The following is a 23,965-nucleotide window of genomic DNA, read 5'->3' as shown; positions in this document are numbered from 1 at the left end:
CCAAGAGGAAAAGTGACAAATTATTCTTTTCAGTATTTGGCTTCCATGTCATTGCAGACCTTTAACACAGACATGATTGGCTCTGGACAGTGGACCTCCAGCTGGGTCAAAGGGGATGCATCATTTGATGCCTCTTGGGGTAAGGTTTTGAGTTATTTTTCCAGAATGACTGGAGTAATTCCCAGCCATGACAATTGTGAATTAATGTGCCTGCTTACTCACAATGCCTCCAACAATTGTCATAACATACATGTGTGTTGATGTTTTTTTTTTAAAAGACTGTTTGGTTTCACAGGCAGTCCTCTTTTTTATTGTTTATGGATTGAAATGTTTATAATAAAAAGGAAATTTTGAAAAGGGGTAGATGGAGTGAGACAATATCAGAAACTGGAAGGAGGTCACTAAAGAGGCGGACTGTTTAAAGTAGTATTAAATGCACAGTGAGTGTTTAATACATGCTTATTGATTGAATGAATCAGTTGTTTCTAGTGTGGAGGATGCCTGGAATATCATCTCAGTTGTTGCATTACCTCTGGAACATTGGTCCAATCAACTCATCAACAAGTATTTATTAAGCACTCACTATACGTCAGGCACTGCCCTAAATGCTGAGGATATGAAGGCAAAAATAGGCCTTGCCCTGTAGGACTCATATTCTAATGGGGGAGACAACATGCAAACAAGTGTGCACATTCAAGATACATACAGTGTAAACCCAAGATAATCCCAGAGGGGAGGCACCAGCAGTTTATGTGGAGTCTGGAACCTTGTGGGAAAAGGCCTCTTGAAGAAGTAAAATTTTAATTGAGTCTTGAAGAAAGCCAATGGGCAGAGGTGAGGAGGGACAACATTCCAGTCATGGAGTATATCCAGTGTAAAGGCTTGAAATTGGGAGACCAGCAGGGAGTCTGATGTCGTTGGATCACAGGTACATAGAGGGGAGTAAAGTATGAGAAAACTGGAAAAGTAGGAAAGGGTCAAGTCATGAAGGGCTTTCAATGCCAGAAGAGGGGAGTTTTCTAGACATAATAGGGAACCAGTGGAGTTTATTGAATGACATGGTCAGACCTGCATTTTAGGAAGATCACTTTGGTAGCTAAGTGGGATTGGAGTAGGGAAAGAGTTGAGGCAGGCAGATTTGTCTACAGTATTGCAGTAATCCAAGTTTAATGTGTTGAGGGACTGTACTGGGCTGGGAGTGCTGTGAGTAGAGAGAAGGGGATGTATCTGGGAGATGTTGAGAAGGCAGAAATGACAAATTCCGTTACAACAACAAGAACTTTAAACAGTCCACCTCTTTAGTGACCTCCTTCCAGTTTCCGACATTGTCTCACCCCATCTACCCCTTTTCAAAATTTCCTTTTTATTATAAACATTTCAATCCATAAACAATAAAAGAGAGAACTGCCTGTGAAGCCAAACTTAGTCTTTTATAAAAACATCAACACAAATGTATGTTATGACAATTGTTGGAGGCAATGTGAGCAAACAGGCACATTAATTCACAATGTCATGGCTGGGAATTACTCCAGTCATTCTGGAAAAGCAACTCAAAACCTTGCCCCAAGAGGCACCAAATGATGCATCCCCTTTGACCCAGCTAGAGGTCCACTGTCCAGAGCCAATCATGTCTGTGTTAAAGGTCTGCAATGACATGGAAGCCAGATACTGAAAAGAATAATTTGTCACTTTTCCTCTTGGGAGAATAGTAGCAATTTATTGTGGTAGGAAGAATACCAGACCAGGAGTCAGAGGCCATAGATTTAAGTCTGTTATATGCCAATTTGGTCAAGTCACTTCCTTTCTGAGCCTCAATTTCCCTACCCTGTAAACTGTAAAAAACATCACAGAGGGTTGTCATGAGGGTTTAATTAGATAATGGATATAAAAGTGCTTTGTAAACATAAAATCACTGTGCCAAGGTAAGATATTATTATTGTATTGGGGATGGGTAATAAATTTAATGTGACAGAGTGCTAGGAGATCTAGAGTTAAAAATTATCCAATTTGAATCATTAATAATCAGGTGGGCTGTATTGAATCATTAATAATCAGGTGGGCTATGTAAATATTACTTACACAATTGTGGACTCTTGCAGTCATATCCATCATCTGCTATTGGAACCTTGAGCCCTGGGAACATTGGACCAGCAAAGAAAGAAGAATCCAAAGGTATATTGTTCAATAAAGCATGAAATACAATCAGTGTTTATTGATAGCTTCCTTAATAGTAGCACTCCAATTCAATTTAGCCCCTATGTGTGTCAGACTTTGTGCTAACCAGGCATACAAAGACAAGAATGAAACAACTCCTCAGGGAACTTTCATCCTCCTGGGACAGATACAGTTAAGCATCAGCCCCAGTCACTGGAGGCAAGAGAGCTCAGACAAGGGGTAGAATCACAAAATTTAGGTGATAGGACCTGAGTGAACTTTGGAAGGAAATTCAGGTTCCTGAAAGAGAAAGGGAAAGAAGGGCCTCTTGAACACAGGGGACAGTTTGTGTGAATACACAGAGGTGGAGGGTGGGGTTGGAGAGCAGTTTGTCTGGAATATAGAGCATGTGAAGAAGAATATGAAATAAGGCTGGTAAGATATGTTGTATTTAAGTAGTTGAGGGCCTTGAATACCAGGCTAAGGAACTTATATTTTCTCCTAGAAGCCCTAGGGAGCCACCAAGAGGTTTTGAGCAGAGGAGTAACTCAATCATCAGATCCTTACTTTTGGAAAGTTATTTTCACAGATACGTGGAGGATGGATTGGAGAAGGGAGAGACTGGAGACAGGGAGACCCATCCAGGAAAGGGTGGATGAGGGCCTCAAATAGTGACCATGCAAATGGACAAGGGAGAGATGTTGTGAAGTAGAATCAGCAAGAATGAAAAACTGACTAGATATGGGGAATAGGAGAGGAGAGAGTCCAGGATGCCTGGGAGGATGGTGGTACCCTCAACAGAATGAGGAAAATTTCAAAGGGGGGGGGAAGTTGAGGCAGGGGGCTGGGATAAGAGAGGAAGATGATTTCTTTTATGGACATGGTGAGTTTCAGATGCCAATGAGATTGTTGGTAATGCATGACTAAAGTTTAGAAGGAAGATTCAGACTGTGTATCTAGATTTAGGAATACTTTCTGTAGATATTATACTTAAATCTTTGGGAGCTGATGAAATCACCAAGGGAGAGAATAGTAGAGATGAGAGAAGGCTGGGCACAAAACCTCGGCAGGACACCTTTGCGTAAGGAGCAGCAGATGAATGGTGATCCAGTGAAGGAGACCAGAAGGAAAGGCACCAGGAGAGAGCAGTGTCATAGAAGCTGAGGAAGAAGAGAATGGCCAAGAGGAGAGAGAAATGCAGAGAAATGAAGGAAGTGAGAAGCAGAGGTCATTGGATTAAACAATTAGGAGGTCATTGGGCATTTTCATTGAGTTAATGGGGTCAGAAGTCATTTTGGAGGAGGCTGAAAAGTGAGTGGGTGAGGAGGAAGCAAAGGTCCCCACGTATACACCACTCTTTCCACAAGTTTGGCAATGAAGAGCTATAGCTTTAGGGGGATGGCAGGGACAGTGAGGAGGCCTGAGCATGTTTGTAGGCAACTGGGGAGTGACCAGTAGATGGAGACGCCAGATAGGAGGAAGAAAACTCTGATTATTGCGGCAAACTCTAGTAGGAGATGAAAGGGGATCTGGTCAAGGGCAGAAGTGGATGAAAGGGTATCTCTTCCTCAGAGCCTGGAGCAAAGGGGGTGATGGATCTTCAGCCATGTAGAAGGGGTTTGAAGGCCTGTGGATGAGGGCGTTCGTGCTAGCTTCTAATCGTCAGTAAAGTAGGATGGGCAGAGTGGAGCTCAAGAAAAGAAGTTTGGAACAGCTGCTCTGGTGATTGGAATAGGGTCCATCTGAGAGGGATCGAAATGTCTCTGCACAGCAGGGGGGGGCACCAGTGAAGATCAGCTGATGTGCATTTAGAAAGAACCTAGCCTTTCCTCCAGCAGTGTTCTGCAAGTAGGTGGCTCAGTGCATAGGATGCTAGACTTGGAGTCAGGAAGCCCTGAGTTCAAATTCAGCCTCAGGGATTTACTGGTTAAATGGTCCTGGTTCCAGTCACAACCTCTATTGGCCTCAGTTTGTATCTGTAAAGTGGGGATGATAATAATAGCACCTACATTCCAGGGTTATTGTGAGGATCAAATGAGATAATAATTGTAAAGCACTTAGCACAGTGTTGGCGCATAATAGGTACTATATAGGTGTTAGTAATTATTGTTACTATTATTCAGTAATAGTAGGAACAGAGAAGGCAGTTAGTGGGAGTGACTCAGAGCTGAGCAGCAGAAGGACAAAGAGGCAAAGGCTTTGAGGGAGGAAGGTCAGGTATCTGAACTGAGAAGAAAGGTGAGGCCAAAGCAGGGATAATGGTCTCAAGGTCATAGTGAAGATGAGTCTGGCAGTTGGGGGCACAGTGGATAAAGTGAGGGTGTGGAGTCTGGAAGACTCATCTTCCTGAGTTCAAATCTGGCCTTTGATACTTACCAGCTATGTGACTTTGGGCAAGTCACTTCACTCTCTTTGCCTCAGTTTCCCCATCTGTAAAATGAGCTGGAAAAGGAAATGGCAGACTGCTCCAGTATCTCTGCTGAAAAAAACCCCAAATGCAGTCAGGGAGAATTGGACTCAACTGAAAAAACTGACTAAAGATGAGTAATTGCATCGTAGTGAGAGATGAGAGACTGTGATCAGAGAGGGAAAATTTTAGTGTTTGCAATCATGAAACTGGTAGCAAATTAATAAAGATTAATACTGACCAAGGATCATAGTGGGATGTAGTGGCTAGAGAGTTATGGAGTCAGGACAGTTACTGACCATGTGATCCTGGGAAAGTCCCTTCACTTCCTGATATCTCAGGCAACTAAGAGCATAAGTCACAGAACAGCTGTCAGTCTTCATTGGTGGAGGTCCTCATTAGGAATTCCCTACACTAAGGATCACCCAGGCCTGGTCCCAACCATCACTAGCACTTCCTCAGATTGTAAGCCACAGCAGCCGTGATCACTTCTGTGGAGACTGCATTCAGCCCAAACACTGGAGGGATACATTGGCCCTTGGTCATGCATGCTTGTCATCAACTCTCTTTCCAATCAGTGGCATACACAGGCATATGTTGGCACACACTGGCAGTGAGAGACCTGAACAGGGACAGGTATAGTGTAGAGCCAGAAAGCTTTGACTCTTTCAAGATCTATTTGTCTTGTTTATGGATTATGTAGCTTTTGGCCTCTCTACCCTTTACCTTCCCACCTACACATTTCAGAGTTCAGGTCTCTAATTTTAAAAGTCATAAGAGAAAGTCCATGGAATTTTGTATGTTGAAGTTGTGCTAAACTAAAATATGATGCTTTGTGTGTGTTTCTAACAGACCTTTCAGAATAAGGGACATTCTAACTCCATTACTCATTATTACTTCCTCTACATTGGGGGCAGGGTAAGTAGGTGAAGTTCATCCTTCACTTTTACTAATTCTTAGACTTTCCTGTAAAAGACTGGGTTGGAAACTTGAAAATTATGGCCAAGGCAAACTTATGGGGTATCTGTAGATTTCAATTATTCATGCTATTTCTCTCCCTCATTAACATGAATAATGAAAAATTGTCTCTTTATTTGTCTTAGTCAAGACAGATCCACTACATAAACTTCTGTAAAATATATTTATGTGGCTCTAATCAGCTCTAAATTCTGGGCCTTGAATAATATAGAAATCATAAAGTATGTGGTTTAGATGTGTAAAGGCAGTGCTATGTGGAAGCAGATCTTTTTTCTAATAACCAGAAAGTCATTGTAATGTCTGGAGAAGGAGGTGCTAAGGAGGGTGCCCTGCCTGTACTTGATGTGGCACCCAGGATGCTGCCCTTTACATTGACTCTGCATTTCTCCCGAGGCCTTGATGCTTATGCACATTGGAGACCTGGTATGTCTCCTAGTTCTACTGCTAGCCTTGCATCTATAGGAGGATGGGATGGTGTAACACATGATATAACCCTTCTCACACAAGCATAGACTTTTACAACTAAATGGAACCTTAGAGGTCATCTGTTGTGTTCATCCTTCTTTGCCGAAGAAGACCATGACATCAGAGAAAAGATAACGTGATTTACACTTGACTTTGTTTTGAGTAAGAGAAGGCTGTGCAAGGTCACCAGCCTCACTTTCTCCTCCTGAGCCATCTGGATCCTGTGACCAGATATTCATCAGGATGACTGGAGATGGCCCAGGATGCAATGGAAGACCTTGGCCATTTTCAGCTAAGGCCTATTCAGGTACTCACTTAGAGTGAGGAGACACTCATTCAGTGAATAGGCTTCTTTAAAAAGTAGTCGGGGGATGGCCCCTTTAATAGAAAAGAAAAAATAAATAGATAAAGCTCTGGAGGGGCAGGAATGAGGAGAGATCATCTACCTGCACTAGTCAAGATTCTCATCATCATCATGATCATCATTAATATTAATATTATCATCATTAATATTAATAATTATTGTAAATAATACTAGTAACAACTCACTTTTATAGAGTCCTTTAAAATGTGTTGAACCCTACCTACTTCCCCAAGTATTGGAGGTGGCTCATAGGCTAAAACAATCTGTCGTTGTCATAACGCCCACATCAGATTAATGTACTCAGTCAACAAGCATTTATGAAATGTCTAATCTGTGCCAGCCACTGTCTGGGGAGATGGGCTTACAGACTGCATGGTTGATCTGAGCTATTGTGTAGAAATTGGTTGTTACCAAATTAGACAAAAAGAAAATTGGACAAAAAGGCCATTCATCTGATTGCTACAAATAGAAACAACTTGACTCTTGCTGTCCGAAACTGACTATGGAAAAAGGACAACAATCACTTTTTAAAGGGTAGTAGCATCAATCTTATCTTTTTCCTCTTTCTAGTCAAACCTCCAAATAAGACCAAAAATAGAAAGGACATCTGGGATTCGGAGGAGGTGCCAGAAGGATCGGAGTTTGATGACATGTGGGACCCCCGGGGACAGCCAGAGTAAGTCAAGTGAAGCCAGAAATGGCTCTGTGGCTACAAGGTAGGCGAGTGATGGGATGACGCTGTCTTTCCCACAGGATGCCTGTACACAATTCCTGAGAAGATGGAAAGGCAGGGGATAGAAGACAGGTGTGCTGATGGATTGAATAAGACAAGATTAGACCTTTTACTTGGAAATGATCTAACAAAAAATGGCATCACAGGATCACAGATTTCAAGCTAGAAAGGACCTTAAATGTCATGTTGTCTATTTTCGCAATTTTACAGAAGAAGAAACTGAGGCCCAGAGTGGCTAAGATCACACTGGCAGTAAATGACAGAGTTAGGTTGTCAATATACCACGCTGCAATCCCATTATAAATTTTTCTGTAATGTCAGTTATTTGTGTAATGTGGGATTCAGAGTGGGAGAAAATCAGCCCCTTAAATTACCAGCATTCCTGCAAACTGTTTTGTAATACCATGTTTATGTATCAAAGGGCTGCTTTTAATTGTTCAGTGTTCCACAATGGGTGGGAGGCTGTGTTCTCACTCTAATTATTAATCATTACACGAACTTATTTCTTAGAGATCTGTAGGAACAAATGCAGTGTTTCATATACTTTCTAAGCAGGATTAAACTCTTGCTTAGTATTACTTATGATGCCACAAGATTTTTAAAATGTAATTGGGAACTATTGTTCCTAGATCAAGGACCTGTGATTTTATGTGAGTGGGAACTCAAGAGATTATAGTCCATCTATAATTTAGAGTCTTAGAAAGTGAACTTATTAAAGGTCACATGGCTAATATCAGAAGTAGACTTTAAACCCAAATTTTCTTGACTCCAGGCTCTTTGCTTATCATACCTGATGCAAACCTTAAAGAACCCTGGAAATCAAAGACTGTAAGACCTTGACAGTTTGGTCCAAGCCATCCATTGCTTTTATCTCTCTATCTATCTCTCTATCTATCCATCATCTATTTCTTGCTATTTTTGTCTTTCTTTCCATCCATCTATCCATCTATCCATCCACCTATCCATTTTTGAGACTGGGTCTTCCTGTCTTACCCTGGCTGGCTGCATCAGCTACTCATGGTTCCCATTCCAATTCTGATCCATATGAAAGCTTTAACTTGCTACCTCTTTCTGACTTGGACTGGTTTGTTCCTCCTTAGGCAGCCTGGTGACCTCTGCTCCCAGAGGTTCACTATGTTACTGTCAGAAGTAGTGTGGATACTCAATAAGCTCACAAATACTGAACTCAAGGGCATCTAGGTGGTGGCAGATAGAGTTAGGTCCTGGAGTCAGGAAGACCTGAGTTCAAATCCAGCCTCAGATACTGACTAGCTGTGTGATCCTGGGCAAGTCACTTAACTCTGATTGCCTCACATTAAAAAAAAAGTTCTAAACTCAAGTCAAGAGACTAGGTGGCACAGTAGATAGAACACTGGACCTGGAGTCATTCAATCAGTTAGCATTTATGAAGTGCCTGCTATATACTTGGGATACAAAAAGAGTTCAAATTTGTCCTCAGATGTTTAGTAGCCGGGTGAAGCTGGGCAAGTCACTTAACTTCTTTCTGGTAGTAGCATGTATCTTCTATGGTTGTTGTGAGGATCAAATGAGATAATATTTATAAAGTGCTTGGCATACAGTAGGTGCTTAATAAGTATTATTTTCTTCTTTCAACTAACCTTAACCTCCCCAGTAGTAGGGACTACTTTGGCCTTGAGATAAAGTACACTGTGCTATCTTGGATGGAGGAAAATCTATGCTATTATAAAATGCCACACTAAGTAATTGTTACTCAACAATTAATGCTGTTAGGTTAATTGAAATATTTTCAATATGTTTTAATATATTTAATATAACATATTATATGTAATATAATATACATTATATTATATATCAATATATTTAATATATTTTAATATATTAAAACACAAAAGCAAGTTGGTTAACTTAAAAATTGCAAAGCAAAATAACCTTTTTAAGTTTGCTATCTACATGACCTTCAGCACTCAGATGAAAACTGAGCCTTATCTAACATGCTGCAAAACATTTTAACTTCTCATGTAGAGGTGCCACAGCAAGGGTGGGAGAACAGTAAGTGTTACAGTTTTCAAAAGAAAGGATGAGTGGTATCTCCAAAGTATAGACCAGTGAACCTGACTTTGATTCCTTGCAAAATTCTAGGACATATTATTAAAGGGATGTCTAGTGAACTTCTAGAAAAGGAAGTACTGATCAGAAAGAGCCCCTGGCTTCCTCAAAACTAATATCATATCTTGTTTTGGTAAGGTTATTAGACTAGTAGAAGAGATAATGTGGCATAGTGATTACAGGACTGACTTTGGAGTGAGGAAGACCTGGGTTCAAATCCTGCTTTTGACACATACTGACTTTGGGACCATAGCCAAATAGCATCACCTCTCAGTATCCCCAGCAAACTGTCAAAGATTGTAAGTCACAGACAAATCACTGATCTGCATTGATGGAAGAACTTTTCACACTGGGAGTTCCTTACACCAAAGAAATTATAGATCTGGAACAACAACCACAAAAATAGACAGATGATCAGGGGAATATTGTAAATATTGTTTGCCTAGATTTTAGCAGAGTGTTTGCCCAAATCTCTGATTCCATGTTTCGGAGGCTTGGGCTAGGCCATAGACATGGGGCTTCAGAATTGGCTGAGTGACCAGACCTGAAGGGCACTGCAATCACAAATGGTTTGATGTCAGCTTGGGAAGAGGACTCCAGTGAAGTGCTCCTGTTCCCTGGGCTTGGCCTTGTGCTCTTTGCTAATTATATCAGTCATTTGGATAAAGGCAAAGATGGCACACTTATCAAATTCACAGTTGATACAAAGCTAGCTTGTTGGATGACAGAGTCAGGATCCAAAAATAGCTCTGCAGACTAGACTAGACTGCCAACCCCAACCTAATAAGATGAAATTTAATGGGAATAAGTATAAAGTTTTACACTTGGTTTCAAGAAGTCAGAACTTAAGAGTGCGAGATGAGAAGATGAGTCTCAGCATTTTATCCAGAAGAAATCTGGGAGTGTGAGCAGAACACGAACTCCATATAAGTCAGCTATCCAAGACTTGGATGGAGCTAAGGTCTTGCTAATGTGGGCACTCCCTCCAAAAGTGCAGAACATTTCCCCTTTCTCAGTCTGTGTGATGCTTGTTCATGTCCTCCACTTTCTATCAATCCTCCACAGAGATTTCTCCCAGATTTATTGGAATTTTCTTCTAGATTTTTTGACATTATTGACCAATACCCATGGAGTGTGTGCTGCCCATTGGCTGTCCCTTTGCTATATAACCAGTCCATTCCTTTAATATTCAAGTTTTCTTTTTCATGCCAGACTTAACAAACATCCACAACCAAAAACTGGAACTTCTTGAAAAGGGAAGTGACATGGTCGGACCTGTCCTTAGAAATATCACTTTGGAATTGGAGGGAGGAGCCAGAGTTAGGTCCAGGCTGTGGGGTGATGAGGACCTGAACTAGGGTGGTAACCATGTGCATGGAGGAGGGAGAGAAGTAGAGGTAAAATAAACAAGATTTGGGGGATGAGAGACAAGGAAGAGTTAATAATGACTCTAATGTTGCAAGCGTGAGGATGGTGGTGACCTCAAGAGAAATAGAGAAGTTCAATAGAGGAGGAAGTTTGGAGGGAAAGATAATGCATTCTGTTTTAGGCATGTTGAATTTGAGGTGCCTACAGGACATCTAGTCGCAAATGTCCAATAGATAGTTGGTGATGTGGGACTAGATATATGTATCTGTGAGTCTTACACAGAGATGCTAGAGCATAAAAGAGACGAGGACTGAGGAAAGAACCTTAGGGAACACTCACAGCTAAGGACTTAGATGAATGATGATCCAGCAAATGCGACTGAGAAAGACTGGCCAGACAAGTAAGAGGGAAAATAAGAGAGTAATGTCACAGAAAGCAAGAGAGGAGGGAAGTATCTCACAGCAAGGTGTAGTCAGCAGCGGAATACAAACTCCAACAGGTCCTCCCAAGCTCCAAACGCTTTGGATGTACCGTATGATGTACTGGAGAAGCTCATCTCACCAGGCTGGCCTCACAGTGATACAGTTTTTTCTTTAGCTAAAACATATCCCATCTGCCAAGTTATAGAGCAGTTGTGATCTCAGTGGGCAGAGGGAATACTCAATCCAATGAAATCATGAATCTTTGATGTATTAAAATAAGAAGCATCATGTCAGGACTAACAAACTACTGAAAAAAAAAGCTGCAACAGTCATGTCCTTTTTTGTGGTACCATGTCAGAAAGAGACCTAAAAGGGGAGGGCCTTCTTTGCAGCCTTAGCCATGGAGGTAGGACATAGAAATGGAAAGAACAAGAGATTAACAGTGTCTGCAGGTACATGAAAATAAGGGCCAGGACCAGGCCTTGTCAGACCAGTCAAAGCCATAAACAGGGGAAAGTCATGGTACAAAAGAGCAGATGAAAGGTTGTGGTCCTAGCTGAATCAGTGAAAGAACCAGAAATGATGGGGAGTCCTATGCCAGGCCAAAGTTCCCTTGGTCACTTAATGTAACCAGTAGATTCACTCTAGTCAGTTTAAGTTCCCATCATCTCTCACCTGGACTCTTCTGTTTGGCATTTCATGCTCCTCTTCCCTACCTGGCCCCTTCCTCTCTTTTCCCCCACACTTAACAGTATTTTATTTTTTACAATCATGTAAAGATTATTTTCAACATTTACTTTTATAAGATTTTGAGTTCCAAATTTTGTTCTCTCTCTCTCCCTCCCCAAGATGGCAAACAATCTGATATAGGCTATAGATATTAAACATATTTCATATATATTCATATAACATTAGTTATGTTATGAAAAAAAAATCAGAACAAAAGGGAAAAGCCACAAGAAAGAAAGAAAAAGAGAAAATAGTGTGCTTTGATCTAAATTCATTCCATAGTTCCTTCTCTGGATGTGGATAGCATTTTCCATCATGAGTCTTGGAATTGTCTTAGATCATTACATTGCTGAGAAGAGCTAAATGTATTGAAGCTGGTCATCACAGCATGTTGCTATTACTGTGTACAATGTTCTTCTTGTTCTGCTTACTTCACTCAGCATCAGTTCATATAAGTCTTTCCAGGTTTTTCTGAAATCTACCTGCTCATCATTTCTTATAGAACAATAGTATTCCATTACATATATATATATATATATATATATATATATATATATATATATATATATATATATATATATATATATATATATATATATATATATATATATATATATACACCACAGTTTGTTCAGCCATTCCCCAGGTGATGGGCATCCCCTTAATTTCCAATTCTTTGCCATCACAAAAAGAGCTGCTATTAATATTTTGTACATTTGGGTCCTTTTTTCTTCTTTATGATCTCTTTGGGATACAGACCTAGTAGTGGTATTGTTGAATCAAAGGATATGTACAATTTTATAGCTGTTTGGGCATAGTTCCAAATTGTTCTCCAGAATGGTTGGATCCATTTACAACTTCACCAACAATGCATTAATGGTCCAGTTTTCCCACATCTCTAACATTTATCATTTTCCTTTTTTGTCACATCAGCCAATCTTATAGTTGTGCGGTGGTGCCTCAGAGTTGTTTTAATTTATATTTCTCTAATCAATAGTGATTTAGAGCATTTTTTCATGACTATAGATTTAATTTCTTTATCTGAAAACTGCCTGTACATATTCTTTAGCCGTTTATCAATTGGGGGATGACTTGTATTCTGATAATTTCACTCAGTTCTCTATATATTTTAGAAATGAGACCTTTATCAGAGACATTGGCTGTAAAGATTGTTTCCCAGTGGTCTGCTTTCCTTCTAATCTTGGTTGCATTGGATTTGCTTGTGCAAAAACTATTTAATTTAATGTAATCAAATTTATCCATTTTGCATTTGATAATGTTCTCTATTTCTTGTTTGGTCTTAGATTCTTCCCTTCTCCATAGATCTGACGGGTAAACTATTCGTTGCTCTCCTAATTTGCTAATGGTATCACTCTTTATGTCTAAATCATGTATCTGTTTTGACCTTATCTTGGTATACAGTGTAAGATGTTGGTCTGTGCCTAGTTTCTGCCATACTATTTTCCATTTGTCCCAGCAGTTTTTATCAAATAGTGAGTTTTTATCCCAGAGACTGGAGTCTTTGAGTTTATCAAACAGTAGATTACTATGGTCATTGACTATAGTAATGTCTTGTGTACCTAACCTATTCCACTGATCCACCATTCTGTCTTTTAGTTGGCATTGAATAGTTTTGATGATTGCTGCTTTATAATACAGTTTTAGATCTGGTAACAGCTAGACCACTTTCCCTAGCATTTCTTTTCATTAATTCCCTTGACATTCTTGACCTTTTGTTCTTCCAGATGAATTTTGTTATTATTTTTTTCTAGCTCCATGAAATAATTTTTCAGTAGTTTGATTGGTATGACACTATTGAATAAGTAAATTAATTTAAGTAGAATTGTTATTTATATTATATTAGCTTGACCTACTCATGAGCAACTGACATTTTTCTGATTATTTAGGCCTGACTTTATTTCTGTGAAAAGTGTTTTGTAATTGTGTTCATATCATTCCTGGGTTTGTCTTGGCAGATAGACTCCCAAATATTTTATATTGTCTACAGTTATTTTAAGTGGTATTTCTCTTTCTAACTCTTGCTGCTGTGCTTTGTTAGTAATATGTAGAAATGTCAATAATTTATGTGTTTATTTTATATCCTGCAACTTTGCTAAAGCTGTTAATTATTTCAATTAGTTTTCTAATTGGTATTCTAAGACTCTCTAAGTATACCATCATATCATCTGCAAAGAGTGATATCTTTATTGCCTCATTGACTATTCTAATTCCTTCATTTCTTTTTCTTCTCTTATTGCTAAAGCTAATATTTCTAGTCCAATATTGAATAACAGTGGTGATAATAAGCATCCTTGTTTCACCCCTGATCTTATTGGAAATGGTTCTAGTTTATCTCCATTACATACAATGCTTCCTTATGGCATAAGATAGATTCTACTTACCATTTTAAGAAAACTCCATTTATTCCTATGTTCTCTGATGTTTTTAATAGAAACGAGTGCTGTATTTTGTCAAAAGCTTTTTTTGGCATCTATTGAAATAATCATATGATTTTTGTTAATTTTGTAATTAATATGGCCAGTTATGCTGATAGTTTTCCTAGTGTTGGCATTTGCCTGCTCCATCACACTGGGGCTCAGGATCTCCTGCTGGTTTTCTGAAGTGGGACTTGTTATTGACTTGCTGGGTCACTTCCTGTCCTTATTGCATTCCCCTTTTGCCTGAGGGAGATGGGACCTTTCTTGCTGATCCTCCAAATCTCCCAGGCTAAAAGACTATTCTGCTCCATCTTTCTGCTGGCTCCACTGTTCCAGGATTCCTTCTGAGGTGCTATCTTATGATTTTATGGAGGTGAATATGGGAGAGCTACAGTGATTCACTGTTTACTTCACCATCTTGGCTCCCAACAGTTCCCCTTCCTCTCCTGTCTTCTTCCACATTACTCTCCTCCACACACACTCTGTAGTCCAGCCATACTGGCCTAGGAGTTCTTTCTAACGTGTGATTCTCCATCTCCCACTGGCTGACCCCCATTCCTGTAATTGTCTCCCTCCTAACTCTGGCTTCTTAGAATCTCTGGATTCCTTTAAGACTCGGTTCAGGTGCCTTCTCTTGAATAGGATTGTGCTGGTTTTCCCAGCTGCTAGCACCTTCCCTTCAAAGGCTACCATTTGATCTATTCTGTATGTATCTTATATGTACCCATTGTATGTTGTCTCTTTGTGCTTCCTGAGATCAAAGACTTCTTTGTTTTTGTCTTTGTCTCACCAGTATCCAATACAGTGCCTGATCCATAATGAACTCTTAATAAATGCTTACTGATTGATCAATTGATTATTGTGGATAAACAGTCCTTAGTGTCAGGATTTCCAAGGTGTTATCGTTAGCTCTATCACCACAAACATCTCTTTGAGTTGAGGGCTAGGTGAATATCTTTTGGTCTGGAAAAGGGTCTCCCTAAACCTTTGATGCAACTTTCTCTTTGCCTTGTCAGCATACCTGGGTTCAAATTCTGTCTCAGACACTTACTAGCTGTGTGACCCTGAGCCAGGAACTTAACCTCTCTCTGTCTCATTTTCTTCATATGCAAAATGAAAGAGTTGTATTTAGCATTAAATTTATGATCCTCTAATCCTTTGTTTTCTAATTCCTTTCCTAATGGTGTACTAGTAAAGGATTGGGGAACCAGGAGTGATATATCTATGTAGTCTGAATTCCATTCCCGTTATGGCCCTGAGGCAATAATAATAATAGTAGATGACATTTACATAACTTTTCATGGTTTGCAAAGCACTTTTATATGTGTTATCTTGTTTAAGCAATAGAAAGATAATGAACTCCTGATGCTATTTGCACAGGGTGACTGACATCTTCAATAAAAATGGCCCACTGCTAAAGCTACTTTAGTACTATTATGGCTTTTACAATTTGAAATGACTAAAAACAGGCATGCTAATTTGAGATCCATTTGAACACAGGAAATGCCATCTGTTTGCCAAGTTGATTATCATGAAAACTAAGTTAAAAATCTTTTAAATTTCTAAATGGTATTTTGATATATGGGAATGGAAAGATAAAATAACTTGAAATGGCACTGATTTCCATCTTCCCAGGCTTTTCTCATAGCCAAATGGCATTAGCAGTAGCCCATTAATTTCTAGGATAACATCAAAGTCTTATTTTCCAGTTCTGCCACATTTACACACAGTTCAAAGGGAGAAAGCAAAAACAGACAGTGTGCTATGGACAAGACCTCCTCTCCCAACCTGCCCCTGACCCAAACAGCTCCCTGTCCAGACACAAATGCCAATTAGACATCAAAGCAGCCACTATAAGCTAGATCTCTAAACTGATGTGTGGTAGCTTCCAATGGTAAACCAAAATGATCTAGTATGTACCAATTAAAGGTCCATTATTTCTTAGAGGGTCACAGAATCATAGTGCAAGCACTGAAAGGGATAGTAGAGGCCATTCAGTCCAATCCTTTCAATTTACAGAGGAAGAAATTTGAGGTAAAATGATTTGCAGCTAGTATTTGTCTGAGGTGGAGTTTGAACTCAGGTCTTCCAGACTCCAAGTATCCACTATACACTAAAGCCCTGAATTTAACACTTTTTCTCCTCACCTTGATATTTGTTGTGTGTTTGTCCTTTGTTGCCGAAGAAGACCATGCCATCAGAGAAATAATGACATGACTTGCACTTGACTTTGTTTTGAGCAAAGGAGGGCTATGCAGGTCACCAACCTCACTTTTCCTCCAGACCCATCTGAATCCAGTGACCAGATATTCATCAGGATGACTGGAGATGACCCAGAGGGAGGCAATTGGGGTTAAGTGACTGGCCCAATGTCACACAACTAGTGAGTGTCAAGTATCTGACATGAAATTTGAACTCAGGTCCTCCTGACTGCTACACTGGTGCTCTATCCACTGCACCACCTAGCTGCCTATTTGGGGAAAACTGTTCCCTAGTTTTCTGTTAGTACTTTCTCCAGATCTAGTTTTGTCATACAGTTTCCCCGCACAGGCACAGTCTTGGTTTTCTACTCTATGCCTGAAAGCTGTTAGCTTATAGATCTCAATTATCATTTGTTTTGTTTCTTTCAGATATGACATTATATTCAAACAGCATGTGGGAGCTGAAGATGTATTCCTGGGCATGACCAGAAAGGACCCTTCTACAGCGTGCTGTGAGGATCTCTTGGTGAGTTAGATCCTGATGTCAGATATGCATACAAAAGAAATCCAATTTCTGGATGTCTCGTTTCTATCAGTCCCTACTATCAAATGGCTTAAAAACTTTTTTCCTCCTTAGACCAGCTGTGTGAGTTCATCACTATAGGGAACTCCTGGTATGGAAGTTCCATCTACCTACATGGATCAGAGCCAATGCTGAAATTTATGGGCTTAGAAAGTTGCCTGGGGTACAGAGATTATTGTTGGCTCAGAGTCACACAGTCAAGTGTTAGTCAGAAGCAGAATTTAAACACAATTCTTTCCAATTCTGAGGTGAGTACTCTATCATCTAGACAAGTCTACAGGAGAAATAGCATATACTGTTATAATAAGTCATATTTCTATAGGGATTTAAGGCTTAAAAAACACTTTCTTCTCAACCACCCTAGGAGGTAAAGGTTGTTGCTGTTGTTGTTGTGTTTGTCCTTCATTCTCGAAGAGGACCATGACATCAAGATGATGATGACACGACTTGCAGTTGACTTTGATTTGAGTGAGGGAAGGCTGTGCAAGGTCACCAGCCTCACTTTCTTCTCCTGAGCCATGTGGGTCCAGTGACCTGATATTCATCAGGATGGCTGGAGATGGCCCAGGATGCACTGGGAGACCCTGGCCCTTTCAGACTAAGGTTCTCACATCCTCACTTTGAGTGAGATACACCCATTCAAGGTAAAGAATAGGAGAAAGAAAGGATGTGAAGAATACAAATGTGATAATCCATATTTTAAAGATAAGGAAACTGAGACTCAGAAAGAGAAAGTGACATGCCCATAGTCATCAAGATATGAAATTTGAGAGCGAGATGAAATCTTGGAGCCAGGACTCAAACCCACATCTTTTGATCAGGTTGAAAGAATGAAGAGTTCAGTGATTTTTCTACTATGCCCAACATGTACCTATACATATAGACAAAATATATACAGACAAGATTTACACTTATACATCTAGACTCATACATTTTCATGAATGGCTCCTGTCCCATTAAGACAGATAATACCATTGGACTCAATTTTCTCTCATTAGACTCTTTTCTGATATCATCTTATTGACTCATGGATTCTACTACATGACAGATAGGCAGTCTGGACCAACAATTTTATTTTTAAGGCTTTCTTATCCCTTCTTTGTGTATTTCTTTTCATTTAGAGATTTTTTTTAAATGTGAGTTCTCTCAATTTATATACAGAGAGGAAGAGTGAAGATTCATCCCATATACTTCTTTGAAGGACCAGTGTAACAAGTTGTAGAGCTTCATCAATGCCCAGCCACCGTGCCAGTGGCCAAGAAATGCCAGGTTGAGGTCAAGCTTGGAGAATGTTTGGAATTATAAGTCCTTTTACAAGTTTTGACATGTAGTATCAGCATTGCAGATCAGGCAGAAAGCTCATGTCCATCTTCCTTTCTATATTGTGGTCTAAATAATATAGAGAAGAGTGCATCTTTATAAAGCACTGTACAGTACACAGCTCTTTCCTTGTGCCTCCTGTATGCCAGACCCAGAGCTCTGGATTTACATAGATCAGGTCAAGTCATACTCTAAGAGCATCAGGATTTGGCAGTTTTGCCTCTACCCAAGACGTTCCTTGGGAACATCTGAATTCTCCAAAAGTCTTTAAAACAAAAGGGAAAAGGCCCTCAGCTCCCACTTAAGCACTCAGACCAAGGAGATATTGAGTCACCCCTGCACTAGCTACCTTCTTCCCCCTTCCCATCACTCCTTGGTCAACTGTACACAGTCTTCTTCTCTCAAGTCCCTTGCACCTACTGCCAATATTACCCTGTTCCTCAATTTTCCCATTTCCTATAACCTTCTCCTCAGATATATGTATGTACATATGTATATGGTTGTGTATGTGTGTATATGAGTATATATGTATATTATATGTATGTGTATATGTATATATGTACACACACCTACATGTATATATACACACCTACATATGTGTATATACATATATACATGCATATACATATACATACACACATACATATGTATATATATGTGTGTATATATGAAGGTTATAACCTTCATCTAGGTCACAGCCACTAACTCTGGGTGTCCCACAGGGCTCTGTCCTGACTCCTCTTCTTTTCTCCTTCTATATACTGTTTCTGTTAGTGATCTCATCAGTTCCCATGGGTTCAATGATCATCTCTATGCAGATGATTCTCAAATCTGTTTTTCTAGCCCTGACTTCTCTCCTGCCTTCCAGTCTCACATCTCCAACTTCCTCTTGGACATCTCCAACTGAGTGTCCCATAGACATCTTAAACTCTGCATGTTTAAAACTAAACTCATTATCTTTCTTCTGCAACCCTCCCATCTTCTTAATTTTCCTATTGCTGTTATGGACATCACTATCCTCCTAGTCATCCTTAGGTTTCATCTTTGATTCCTCCTCCTCTCCCTCATCCCACCACCCCATCCAAACTCTTGCCAAGCCCTGTAGATTCTACCCTTGCAACATCTTTCATATACTCCCCCTTCTGTCCTCTGATACTACCACCATCCTGGAGCTAGCCCTCATTGCCTCATGTGTGGGACTAGTGCAGTACCTGCTGATTAGGAATTTCCCTGCCTCAGTCTCTCCCTGCTTCCAGTCTCTCTCCACTCCAGTCTGTCCTTCACTCTGCTGTCAAAGTGATCTTCCTAAAGTGCAGATCTGACTATGTCACCTCCCCTACTCAATAAAGTCTAGTAGTCTCCTTTCCCCTCCAGGATTAAATATATAACCCTCCATTTGAAGTCCATTTAAAGGACTTCACCACCTGGTCTCTTTCTGCCTTTCCAAACTTTTTACACTTTCCTCACCTCCATGTACTTCTTCAGTCTAGTGATACTGGACGTTTTTGCTGTCCTTAACATAAAACTCTATACTTCCTGACTCTATTAATATTCTCTAGCTGTCCCCCATACTTTGAAATCTCTCTTTCCTCATCTTCCCCTCCTGATTTCCTTGACTTCCTTCAAGTCTCAGTTAAAATCCCACCTACAGGAAGCCTTTCTTGATCCCCATTAATGCTAGTGCCTTCTCTCTGAGATTATCTCCAATTTATCCTGTATATATCTTATTTGTACATAAAAAGCATCCCTTTAGTTTTCTGTTCTTTGATATAACAAAAAAGGCTGCTTTAAATATTTTTGTCCATATAGGTCCTATTCCTTTTCCTTTGATCTTTTTGAAGTATATGCCTAGTAGTAATACTGCTAGATCAAAAGTTGTGCACAGTTTAGTGACTTTGGGACATAGCTCCATATTGCTTTTCAGAATCATTGAGTCACAATGTAAATATTTCCCTTAATTTCTGGTTTTAGCCAGAGCTATACAATAACATTGTAAAATCTTAAGACATGATCAAGAAAAGTAGAGGTGGAAATGAGCCATGTAGACAGCTTTTTCTGAGAATTTAGCTGAGAAAGAGAGGAGAGATGAAGGACAATAACTCGAGGAGAGGACAGAGTCTAGTGAGGGTTTTTTTTAAAAGGATGGTGAGACTTGGGGGTATATATAGGCAACAGGGAAAGAGCCAATAAACAGGGAGAGAGTAAAGATTGGTGTGGGGCTATGACTGCTAGAGAAGACAGGAGGGGATGAGATCAAGGGTACTTGTAGAGGGATTGGCCTTGAAAAGAAGAATGGTCTACCTCTTCATCAAAGACATGGAAAAGGAGAGAAGAGGGAGCTCTCGAGGAATGGACTCTGTTTTTCTCAGTGATATTTTAGGTTTGGTCCTCAGCTGAGAGGGTGGGGGCAGAGGGGCCTGTGGGATGCCTGAGGTTTGGTACAGTTGTTGAGGGGAGTACAAAACAGAATCTATTAGGGAGGAATAAAAGGACTACCTCACTGAAGTAAGGACCCAGTTATAATTTAGAAAACACAAATTCATAGAGACCCAGTCAGCTCAGTTTTGTTGACTTCTACCTTTGTTTAGCAGAAATAAGTGAGTAGGCTGGAAGAGGCAGATAGTGGGAGGAATCCATGGTTTGAATTCAACAACTATTGCAAGTTTCTACTTCTCTGTTCCATTCTTTACATCTCCCCAGCATCATCCCTTATTCTCTTCTCTTTTGCCCCATTCTCATGGGATGAGCCAATGTTAACCTTTCTACTTGTGCCTTTGATACCCTCCTGTCACCTCCTAGCACTTGCCCCTTGGACCTTTCTCTTTCCCTAATGTAATCTTTAAAAATATCAAAATGAAAGTTAAATTGCTTAATTGTATTTAACTTATTGCTTTAAGACAGTGTAACTCCCTTTAAGAAATCAAGCTGATGAATCATTCATACAGAGGCAATTTTAGGTATAGTTAATTGAGGCCATTGAGACAAAAAGACATCATCTCCCATTACTACAAAAGGCTAGCTTCTAGAAGTGCTTTGTTTTTAGGAAGATCAGAGGAAAATGTAGGCCAATGTGGTTGGATCACAAGTGTAAGAAGGTAGGAAGGTTGTGAAGGCCTTTAAGTGCCAAACAAAGCATTTTATATTTGATCTTGGAGGGGATAGGGAACCACTGGACTTTATTGAGTAGAAGAGTGACATGATCAGACCTGTACTTTAGAAAGATCACTTTGGGAGCTGAGTGGAGGCAGGGAGACCAACCAGCAGACATTAGTCCCAGACATAAGGTCATGAGAGCCTGCTCCAGGATGGTGGCAGTGTCAGAGGAGAGAAGGGATCATATGGAGTGACATTGTGAAGGTAGAAATGGCAAAACTTGACAACAGATTGCATATATGTGCTGAGTATGATAGCAGGAGGATGGTGGTTCTGTAATAAAAGAAGGGAGGATTTGAGGGGAAAGATAATGAGTTCTGTTTTGGATATGTTATTTTTGAGATACCTGTGGGACATCCAATTCAAGGTGTCTAAAAGGCAGCTGAGGATGTGAATCTAGAGCTCAGGAGAGGAACTAGGTCTAGATATAGAGATCTGGGAGTCATCTGTATAGAGATGGTATTTGAACCCATGGGAACTGATGTGAGAAGAGAGCAGAGTATAAATTGAAGACATTGTGACAGTGCTAGTCCAGCTGGACTCTAAGGTTCAGGTTTGAGCCAAGAAAAATGCTCACACATCACATCTCAAATCAGGCTGTATGTTCATGAAGAATACAAGGTAGAAACCTGTGACCTTTAGTTCTCAGTCACCCCTTGCCTCCACACTTCCTAACTAGTGGAGTATGGAATAAGCATTTATTAAGCACCTACTATGTGCTAAGAACTTTACAAATATTATCTCCTTTGATATCTCACAACAACTGTTGGAGGTAAGTGCTTTTGTTTTCTCCATTTTGTTTTCTCCTCTGTCCAGGGTCATATAGCTGGTAAGTATCTGAGGCTGAATTTGAACTCAAGTCTTTCATAATCCTGGCCCAACACTCTATCCACTATACCCTCTAGTTGCTTTTAGGTAGTATTTAGTAGAAAAAATGGAGTCAGCTAGATGACCCAGTGGATAAAATTGTGATCCTAGAGTCAGGAAGACCTGAGTTCAAATGTGACCTCAGGCACTTTCCAGTTGTGTGACCCTGGACAAGTCACGTCACTTCTATTTTCCTTAATCCATTAAAGAAGGAAATGGCAAACCACTCCAATATCTTGGCCAGGAAAATGCTATGGTCAGTATTGTCATGCTCAGGGTCATAAAAAATTGGACACAACTGGAGGAAAACAACAAATAGAACGAACACTCAAAGGGGAAATGCAGTAGTAGTGTTAGAGAAATAGGAACAGTCGAGTGTTCCAGTGCTCAGGTGTGGAACAAGACCCCTGACGTAGTTCTAGACCTGATAACCAGGCTGATGTGTCCCAAGGCAGTATATGACAAGTAACTGGAAGTTGTCTTATGTTATTATTTTACTTTTATTAGTTTACATCTGTAATAAGGGACAACAAAGATCCCCCTGTCAGTAATGGACGTTTCCAGGACAGCTTTGATTGGCCCACAGGTCCTGGATTGCCTGGTACTTGGGCACAGGGATTATGTAAACCAAAGAGCCTTAAATGAGAGCATTTGCAGTGTGCCCAGTGAGAGGCTGGATATGGAGGCACAGGAAAGTTTGTGATGGCAGAAAAAGGTATATAGGGACACTGATTTCAAAGTATGGAAAGAATAAGCTTCAAGAGCCTGGGGACAATTGGGTGACTTCATTCTCGGGTTGTTGTTGTTTGTCCTTCATTCTGGAAGAGGACCATGACATCAGGGAAGTGATACCATGACATGCAAATGAGTTGGATGTAAGTGTGGGGAGTGGGTCAGGGGCTGTGCGAAGTCACCAGCTTCATTTTCCCCTCTGCAGCCATCGGGGTCCAGTAGCAAGATATAGATCAGGATGACTGGAGATGGCTTGGATGTAGTAGGAGAGGTTAATTGGATGAGTACCCTTCATGGTACCTTGGACAGAACCAATGACATCATGAAGTCTTGGGTATGGCCAGTGATGTCCCAGGACGAGGAGACTTGAATTGTTTATGGGTATAGCTCAGCATTTTGATAGAGTTTTGCCATTACTCCCATGGAAGACAATGAAGAACCTCCTAAAATTTGTCAAAAATGGATAACTACTACCCACTTCTGGTGATACACACTAGCAGAAAGATATTGCCAGAAGGAACCTAGAACATATCACCAAAGTTCATGAGGGCTTAGTCAAGAAACTGAAGCCCATAGAGGCATGGGATTTTTTCATCCCTGTTGCCAATTTTTGAAAGCAAGGGATAAAGAAAAGGAAAGCTGCTTTTGGAGATAAAATCCAGTTAAGAAAATGGTGTCTATGAGGGAGGTTTGAGTTTTGTAACCACTGCTTAAAATTTAGGAATGAGATGTTCCTGGGTAGAGGTTTCTGGTGTACTCCTGGGATGGAGTATACCAACCAAAGTCTGGTATAGATGTATTTGCCAACTCTTTTGCAAATCTAATCAAAAGAGTTTTAAACTGAAAAGAATGGGAGAAGGAAAAAACTGCCTCCTATATTTGTCTACCAAGCTAGACACCATTGAGAACAGCTGCAATTAAGGAAGGAGACTAGTAGTTGAGACACCGAGAGGTTCTCAGGAG

The 23,965-nt window shown here is 40.2% G+C and overlaps 1 protein-coding gene across 1 annotated transcript in view; it reads left to right on the top strand.

Annotated features, from left to right (window-relative positions):
• The window catches only part of DNAAF6 (dynein axonemal assembly factor 6), a 65,778-nt gene that overhangs the window by 18,298 nt on the left and 23,515 nt on the right, over positions 1–23,965 (top strand). The window contains exons 3-5 of the mRNA XM_072625981.1: positions 2,100–2,172; positions 6,939–7,044; positions 16,777–16,873. Of these exons, the coding sequence (XP_072482082.1) occupies positions 2,100–2,172; positions 6,939–7,044; positions 16,777–16,873 (276 nt within the window). The remainder of the gene's footprint in view (positions 1–2,099; positions 2,173–6,938; positions 7,045–16,776; positions 16,874–23,965) is intronic.

This window comes from Notamacropus eugenii, chromosome X (assembly GCF_028372415.1).
Source record: "Notamacropus eugenii isolate mMacEug1 chromosome X, mMacEug1.pri_v2, whole genome shotgun sequence".
NCBI lineage: Eukaryota > Metazoa > Chordata > Mammalia > Diprotodontia > Macropodidae > Notamacropus > Notamacropus eugenii.
This window is presented reverse-complemented; position numbering and strand designations above follow the sequence as displayed.